Genomic DNA, 9,584 nt, shown 5'->3' on the forward strand with positions numbered 1-9,584 from the left:
AAAACAACGGAAATATCTCACATTTTCCATAAATTTTGTGGGTTTCAGTGGACCAGCCCCTCGGGAGTTTAGCAGGGGCCCACGGGTAATGTGTCCATCGGTTTTTTTTCTTGTTGATTTCTGGCTCGGTTCGTCCAGACTTTTTGATTCTTATACCCCTGTCTTGACTCTTGATCTCCCCCGCCTCTGCCACTGCATTTGAGTGCCCCCTCTCTTCATTTTTTTTTCTAACCGGCCAAAGGCATCACTTCGGTCTGTTTCCCTTACCTCACAGAGAAGTTAAAAGGACAAAAAAAACAAGTTTATCTCCTTCAATGGATAAGCTTACAGTGTCATAAAAGTGTTGGCTTATCTTCTTAAAGATAAAATCCTCACTCTTGTATTCATCTTCTATTTTATTTTCGTGGTCGTGCATGTCTTTTATTTCACGTATCACTGTCGTAGTTGTCATGATTTAAGGTAGAAAATATGAACCATGAATCAACTTGTTGATTAAATTACTTGTCAAGTCGTTATTGTTATTGTAACAATCATCATTAGAATCTGTTAGAATAGTGCATCCAACTCAAAACCAATTGGCTATGAGTGGAGAGGCCCTAAGAATTATAAATCGCAGGATCTTGGATTGCCCAGATAATGTGGGACTAATAATCTCAACACGCCCCCACACGTGTAGCCTCGTTAGGTCTAACACGTGGACAATAAATCGGATGACGCGGAGTAAAGGCGCGGTCAAATGACTCGTCGCAAATAGCCTGCTCTGATGTCATGTTAGAATTCGGGCATCCAACTCAAAACCAATTGGCAATAAGTGGAGATGCCCTAAGAATTATAAATCGCAGGATCTTGGATTGCCCAGACAATGTGGGACTAATAATCTCAACAGAATCACTGTTTTGAGTAATGATCATCATAAATTTCATTTTGTTGGAGAAAATATACTCTTGTTACTTATATTTCCTTAGTCTACTAGGTTTCCCAATTTACTAGGTCTTTCCTAAACTTAGTCTTACGTAAATATAGTTCTTTCCTAGAATATCTCTATTTGTTGTAACCTATTTTGTTGTAAACTTCACTATATATATCAATGAGAATAAACAAAATATTCACTGTTGAAAAACCATAAACACTGTCTCCAAACTTTGATTTCTTCACATTTTGAATTTATTTTCAGGTTGTATTCGATATATGTGGCACGTCTCAGAGCCAATGGTTTAGACAAATGGACGATGATCTAATAAGTTCAAGTGTTCTTCTTCGTCTCTGGAGCTCCTGTCATGCCAAAGAACAAAACACCATGGGCTTCAACTTGCATGGTGTAAGTTGAGTTTATCAGTTTTGGAACCCTTGTCTTTTCATAAAAACAAAATTCGAGCGTATGAGTTCGACAAAATGTGCACCGTAAGCATCACTTGAACATATACAACTATGAGATTTGTTACATAAGCATTTTTACAGCTGATTGTTACGTGCAAGTTAACATAAAACCATATTAGAGCAAAGAATTATGTGACCGCTGCAACGTCAATGCAATGGCCGCTTCCGGTTGCAGGTTTTTCGTGTTTGACTGGTGGTTAGCGTAAAACATCTAGACGACTATAAACTCGTTCAATAACGCAACAAAATAACACGTCTCTATTTTTTATTGGAACAGCACAACAAGTCTATGAAGTAAAAACATGCTCAAATTCTACTAAAAAAATCATTTGATAACCACTTTGATTAAAAGCCGTGGCTTGATCGTGTATATGATTCAACGATTGCTGGAAGTTTTAAGAGTTAAGAAACTATATAAGACCTTTTGCAGTTGTTTTATCTAAACACTTTTGTCTAATCAACAAAAGTCAGATTACAAATTCAGTTGTATACTGAGAATAATAGTTCGCCACTACGTTATTTTATTTGCCATGATCTCCCACCTGGCAAGATTAATAATATAGTAGTCCTAGTAGATTGAAAGATTCTAAAAACAGTCGAATGACTAAAAAGATTGGTTGAAATTACAGATGAATGATTCAATACGTCCACATTGCACGGCAAGAGTTGAACGAACATTCACACAGACTGGCGACTACTTATGGGTCAGTTTCGAAGACATGCATGAAACCCCTGGATAGTTAATTGAAGTGAAGCAAATCGGAGTTCAGTGATCTATCTAGTGATTCAGTGAGTATGGGAAGTTCTTCCCAACTGGTGTTTCTTTATATATGAAAAACAAATCTGAAATAAAATCAAAGAACTACAAGTACGAAATGGTAGACACTCTTTTAATTGTCAAATAAATGAGTTTATAGATACAAAAAGGATGAATTTGATAGTTTATGTTGCTCCTTAGAGCAAATCTTATGGTGAAAGAATTCTATCTTCCATACCATATCAGCATTTGGAATCATTCATGGAAGCTCAAGTCTTATGATGGAATCATAGAAACCGTAAAAAGAATAGTGTTTCACTTAGTCAATGGTATTTGACTAGAATATACATACATGGTTAAATTAAAAGTGGCTTTTCTGTTTTTGACTTATTCTAAAAGACGAATAGCATAGCACGCTTTAAGAATAGCGTCTATTTAGATTCCATACACCGTTCAATAATATAGTGGAATAGGATTTGGAAAAAATGTGGATGGAACCGATTTGGAGTTCATTAAAGTTGACATAATCCACACTTTTTCCAAATTTAAAATAGGTTGGATTCCACCATAAAACTTGCTCTAAAAGCATAGTCGGTGTTTATTGTCCAAGTTAAAGGAAAAGATAACTTCTCATCGGGATTAACTTTTAATGGATAAGTGTGAAGGCACAGAAAAATGTTGCCTTATCTTCTTAGTTCTTACTCAAGAAGATGAAATTTTCAATTATGTTTCTGGGTTAATTTTGATCATCTATCTAGTTCAAGCATCATTGTCTATATTTCTATCCTAAATTTAACGCCGAGTACTATGGACCATGAATCATTTTCTGGACAGAATTTAATTACATGTAGTTGGCCCCTAATACAGTCAATCGTTTTTAACTGATTGATGTTAAGCGGCTAAGTTCAAGTGTTTTATTGTCCAAGTGGTGTATCTTTGTCCACCTTCTTGTCACGGAACTAAGGAAAAGAAAACCATGAGTCGCAAGTTGATTAGTATCATGGTAGATTCTCCGGTTTGTAATCCTCTGGGTTCAAGCAATCAAATTTCAAGTTGCCGCTTCAGCACTTATAGTAGATCACGGAAAAACAAGTCTAATAGTGAAGGCTGAAAATGGCTTGATGCTGGAATTTATGTGACCCGACAAACATTAAGACCGCAAAATCTCCGTAAATAAAGTAGCTCAAGTTAATGAACGCTCCAAAACCTCAGATTGAGTTCCTATCTTCCATGAAATTTGGAAGATATTTTGAAGAAGAAAAATTGACAGAAATAACTTGGAATCCAGCGGCCTTGATCTTGCACACATTTGCCACATTTTTTTTATTGCTTGTATTCCACCGGAAAAGTTACTCCCACTGGAGCAATATATACCGTGTAGTAACCAGGTACGTGTACGATGTTACAGCTAAAACAGTGAGAAAAGCTTAAGCACCTTTATAAAAGAAAAAAGAAGACTTGTGCGGCAAAACATCGTGTATGAATACGTACTGAGCTGCTATTTGCAAGAGTTAATAAAGAATGCAAAGCATTTTAGTGGGTGTTCTATTCATAATCATCATATGCAAGAATAGTTATCTTGACCATTGTCTTGTTCTACATGACAACCGGACAAGCCGACGCGTCGGCCAGCTAGACCTTGCTTGCCAGGTGAGATTGTTTTCGAACAAAACAACCTAATCTAGACGAATTTACAACGACTAAACACGCTTAATTACGTAATAACACCATAACACGTATACGCTGCAACATAGTGATCCAAATATTGCAACCTTCTACAAAAGTTAGTCCCACTGCACAATTTAGTCAAGTTTAATAATTAAATTGTCAACGAAAATCACATCCCAGGCTCCCAGCTTCAGTGGGAGGAGAAGGAATATTCGGGAAAAAAATGCTTTTTTCCAACTGTTTTATTTTATTTTTCAGATCTCTCTGGCAGCTATGTTCATATAATAGTACTACGACTGTTTATAGATTCTCACACAATAATTGATAACGAAATAAAAAATGAATAATTATTATTTTCAGATGAATATTCACGTTATTACAGCAAGAACACAAAGAGAACAATCACAGTTCCGAATCCGACATAGACTTGAGACTTCTGATGGGTCAGCCAGTCTTGTTCTTGTGGAGTACAGTGTCTGAAAACTCTAGAAAGTTTACAGCAGGCAGGACCACTGTTTTGGTGTATATTGATTGATTGAAAGATATATTCGAATCGGTCGGTGCCGTATCTGATTTGGAAAATCTACATTAAATCGGTTACGTTACATTTCTCTAATTTGATTATGATATAATTCATTGCCATCTGCCCTGAAACTGACACTGCAATTCTCATTGAATAACCTGTCGGTTATTTGACCAGCTTGGATTCGGGCATGAGGTCCGCAGAGACATATTCAATCAGTCATAAACCTCACACCGGTGGAAGGTTTATAGCCACTAGTTTGTTTCATCAAGGCAAAACTGCTACCGGAACAATCTAAACCGGTAAACAGATGTCACGTACCGTATCGGGGGCCGGCTGGTGAGCAATTGGGCACCCATATTAGCATTCATGTAATCAAATTATTGAGATTTGCAAAGCCATGTGCATCAAAACATTGCGTCACAAGTGATCAAAATAGGGTTATAGGATATTCGGGGATCTTGGGACAAGCTGGGAGACCTGTATCTTGTCTTGAGAATATGGTATGGTATATCCTGTAACTGAGCCTACCAAGGAGCTACCCAGGATTTCTCTCATGAAACCCTTTTAGAATTTTGGGGATAATGATTGATCTAGAGTTACTATTGTGAATGTCATATAAGGCCGGAGAACTATAGTAAAGTAGTCTCATGATCTTTAAGTTGCAGAAGCTATGCCCAAATTTTGTAGAAAAGCAGTAAAATGATCAACACAAATGAATGAAGAATATGGAATTTTTATTGATAATCTTAATTCGGAATACAAAAATCATACAATGTACATAATATCACCAAGCCTCGAGCAAATTTTGCCTTGACTCAAGTAGGTAAACAATTCTAAGCAACTGAATCTCTCTCAAAACAAGACCTTTCATTCATTTTCCAATCTCCATTGCTGTCTTGTTTCGGATAGTTAATAGAACCCACCATCATTGTCTCTCAACTCTCATTGACTCTCTCATCCATCTAGCAAGTCTGTTATCCAAGAAAATGAACCTTGTAGGAACTCTGTGGGAATCATCGTTCATCTTGAAAAGTCTACAAATTCTGGCATTTCATAATCTGACTTTCCAAGATCTCAAGCATTTATCGGTTCATCAATCCCACCGTCGATGAACCAATCACTCTCCTTTGCAGGGGTTTCGCAGCAATCTTAGCTGCATAATTTGACAGTACATGCCACAGCTTGCGCCCAAAATTTTAGCCTTGCTTTTACTTCCTCTGGATGATCCCCTGAAGAACACAAAAAGTAACAGAAGAAGATTAGATAATATGCCTAATGATATATTTCACACCAAATGATTGATTACGATCCTATTTCTAAATATGAGCCGGAAAATTCAGATTGGTTTTATATTAATCTTTAATCAAATTCTGAATGAAAATCAACGAAATTTGAACTTTCCGATGACCGATTTTACCACATTCTTTATGCTTAAACAATTTTGATCAACTAAATCATGTTTCTATTTTGAGTAACAGATCTATTGACTAATTCCTACTTCAATTAGAACAATTTATTCAGATCTGAAATACTGATTTTTCCTAAAATGTAGTACTCAGTTCAAAAAAAAATTGACAAATTCAATTCGGAAATTCATATGCAGCACAGTGAAATCAGAAAAATGAAATAAAAAATTCAAAATTCAAAATCTGAAATTCTAATGATGACTTACCAGGACTAGAAATCTTCCAATTAGCAACAGGAGCAGAAGTAACAGAAGGAGAATAAGATGATTCAGAGCCATTCATAGAACTAGTTCTAGCCGGAGACCCAGTAACAGAACCGCCACCATTATCATTCCCCTTACTATGTTCATCCATAAATCTCTGACTCATTGAATAACAAAGCTCCAAAGCAGGTAAAGTATTACAAAGTTCAGGAATCTCTTCATAACTAAAACCAAATCCAAGATCTACACATCCTTTCAATTCATCTAAATCTTCATCAGTCAAACTCATTGTCCTTGAAACTAATCCACCGCGTTCTGATGAATCTTCTTCATCTATATAACAACCTTCAAGGAACACTTGATTCTTCTTCTTCTTTTTTAATACCCATGGATCAGCAGCAGCAGCAGAAGCGAATTCTGAGTAATTATAGCTGCTGATTTCTTCTGATGATTCATTCTCATATTCTTCACTAGGGTTTTGGTAATTCTCCATTTTTTTTTGCTTATCTCTGAAGTTTTCTTAGTTCCTTACTTTCTCTGTTTCTCTGTGAGGGTTTCTCTCTGTTGAAGTCTGCTTTTAAAGGAGGTGGAGGAAGGCTTCTTATGGCTATGCATTATGTATGGGTGAGTTATGGCATGTCTGAATGGGTGGATGGATGTATGTGGAAGAGGGGTGTGATGACATGGATAAGTATTAACCAGCTGTGGAAATTGACAAAATGATGAACCAATCCACGTGGGAATCGCAATCAGTGGTTGCATTGGGCAATGCGATTATGGAAATGGGACCCAGTTGTGGGACCAGGATTTCGTGCCCACTTGGAAATGAGTTTTTGTGAGACGGATTTGCCCTTGTTGCGTTATAGCTATGTCACTGGTTGAAAATGGTGATAATTGAGCTTTGGTTTAGGGGAAGTTTTACCAAGCTTGGGAGATTGTTGTGTTATTGCTGGTAAATGTGTATTTGTTTTAGCCTTAGTGGTGGAACTGGAATGGTTGAACACCTTGTGTTTTATCTGGTCTTATTATCTGGACTTTAATCGAATACGGTACATTAAATTTTGGCCCAGCAAAATTTATCTCGCCATGAAGATACTGGTGGTAGTTTTACTCCTGCTTATCTGATATAAATATGGATGTTTAATTTCATTTAGGAAGGTGTATCTACTCATATTTAAATGCTATGACAAGTTTTTCGCTAAATTATCATTACTACATGATTATGTCGTAAAATGTTCATGTTCGTGTTTATTAGGCCAACTTTAAAATTATTCGGATATCAAGTGATCAAGCTAAATGTTTATTGTTGTTATTGTATCGATAAAAAAGAAAATTTGTTTGTGAAGAATAAATGCAGATAATATCTTTCCTGAACAATTACCTATTTTCTTCACGGTCTTACCGTCGATAAAATATGAACCTACTTTACAGTAACTTGTTGTTTTCTTTTAATTGAAATTTGGAGTAACTTGTTAGACGATGGATGGTTGGACTTTGTAGTGCCGTTTCTGTGGTTGTTGAAATTTTGCAAAGTTGGTAGATAGCCTTGAGATAAATCCCTCCTTGCGGACGAAAAAATCAAATCAGTTTTGTGAAAAACTAAAAAGAAATAGAAAAAATGGAAATCATGGATGGGGTATTTTGGTCATCTAAGATACGTCACTCCGAACAACCAATGAGTGGTTTTTGTTACACAAAACCCCATGATAGTGCAAAGTGGGGCACACGATTATTCAATTCCTTTCCCAATCATACACAGCTACGTGTCCTTCTGAACACACAAATTATACACATTGGGCCCACACTTATTTCGCATTGGGAGTCTCATCACGTGCATCATTACTCCTCTTGCCTCTTGGACTGTAGGATGACACGTATTTCCACAGCTTCTCTATGCTGCCTCGACCAAAACCCAAACCGACAAATTTCCGAAATCGGTTTGTATCCGATCATGGCAAGGCTTTTCAGTTCTGCGGCAACCTGCATGCTGCATGTTTGAATGGCTAGAGGATGAACATACACCATTAAGAAAAGCCCACAGAGCATGCTAAGAGAACCTGGTCATAAGTATGCATCCGACTTGGATTGCAAATAGTTTCAGATCTCACCAAATTTTCACTCAACTCATGTAGTGAAATCAGAAGATTGTTACAAGGTTATATTCTAAGTTGTCAGTATAATGTAAGTGTTTTGGGTGGGTGAAACGGTGATCAGTTGATTTTACTCGAGGGTGAATCTAGTATTGTTGTTCCATCAAAAAAAAAAAAAGATCCAGTGCTGTTGATATTACATTACATCTAATTAAGGGGTTGGTAATCAGAAGAGAAACATTAATCAACTTTGCATTATAAATTGCTAATAATGTTACTGTTGGTACAAGTATTGCTCATCTCATATTATACTAAGATTTGATGTTGCAGTTGATTTTATAATCATGTCTTATTAATATAAAAAATGTGAATTATTGAAGCCTTAATTTGATTTAGTATAAAATTATATGCTACTCGGCCGGTCTATGATGATTTATTTAAGAAAAAGAACAAAAATATCTAAGTTATTTGCAAGCCAAAGGATTTCTATAACCAACTGTTAGAAAGTAGTCACATTCCTATCGAGCCCCGCCAAAGAAAAACGAGAGTAGAGTTTTTCTCTAATAAGAGAAAATTTGGCAATTAGTTTGGATTTCAAGCCGTCTTTTTGACAGCATTTCCATATAACTCATGACTTCCATGTCTATGGCGAGGTTAGGTTGATGACTTCCGTGTCTATGGCAATGTTTGGTTGTTGAAATTGGTTGGCCTTTAAATTTAGAAATGATTTCCATCAAGGGTTTGTTGGTGTGGTCCAAAAGTCTAACAAATCCACGACAAACATAAGAATACTTAACCACAAAATCTATTGTATTCATCTTTTTTGGTGTCAAAAAATATGGTATATGTAGTACACAAAATTGGTTAAAAAGATCAAAATCAATAATTGGTAGGTGAAAAAGACTTGTACATTTTGATACTGTTTAAATGGACAAAAATTAAAAAGATACCGTTCAAATGGACAAAAATATAAAAATAATCAGGATGTAACCAGTTTCATCCTACCCATTTTCAAATACTTTTTCTTATTTTAATTTACATGAGGATGCATCCAGTTTCATCCTTTCTATCTTTTAAGTTTAAGCCAGGATGAATCCAGTTTCATCCTTGTTAATTTTTTTTTGTCCATTTCACCCATACTAATTTTTTTACTTGTCTATTTGAACCATGTTTTAAATTTTTTTGGACAAATGACCTATTTTCCGTATGTGATAGGCATGCATGAAACTTTATTTAAGCCACTTGATAGAGCTTTTCTTTAGTTTGTAATTCTTCCTTAATTTCGTGGACAAGAAAACATTTGGTTAGGTCACAAATAATCATTAACTACATATACTCTATTTTATGTAAACAAAAGAATAACAATATTACAAACTTTTACTACCTAAACCATTGATTATATGAAAAAATAATCATCATTTTGAAAAATCTAGTGGATATACAGTGATTATTCTGTTTCATGAATGGCACAAATCCGATAAGATCTGATTGAATCGA

At 35.7% G+C, this 9,584-nt stretch overlaps 1 protein-coding gene and 1 long non-coding RNA gene across 2 annotated transcripts; one reads left to right on the forward strand and one right to left on the reverse strand.

Annotated features, from left to right (window-relative positions):
* The first annotated feature begins 997 nt into the window (after positions 1-997).
* LOC113337179 lies at positions 998-2,517 on the forward strand. The gene is made up of 2 exons (XR_003354132.1): positions 998-1,318; positions 2,007-2,517. It is a non-coding gene; the product is annotated as an uncharacterized LOC113337179 (long non-coding RNA).
* A 2,524-nt stretch (positions 2,518-5,041) lies between these two features.
* Positions 5,042-6,562, reverse strand: LOC113316408. Its single transcript, XM_026564596.1, has 2 exons — positions 6,001-6,562; positions 5,042-5,557 (listed from the first exon to the last, which is right to left on the reverse strand). The coding sequence occupies exons 1-2, from the start codon at positions 6,488-6,490 to the stop codon at positions 5,478-5,480; spliced, it is 570 nt and encodes a 189-aa protein (XP_026420381.1). The 5' UTR covers positions 6,491-6,562; the 3' UTR covers positions 5,042-5,477.
* Positions 6,563-9,584: the final 3,022 nt, after the last annotated feature.

Source organism: Papaver somniferum, chromosome 1 (assembly GCF_003573695.1).
Source record: "Papaver somniferum cultivar HN1 chromosome 1, ASM357369v1, whole genome shotgun sequence".
Taxonomy (NCBI): Eukaryota; Viridiplantae; Streptophyta; class Magnoliopsida; order Ranunculales; family Papaveraceae; genus Papaver; species Papaver somniferum.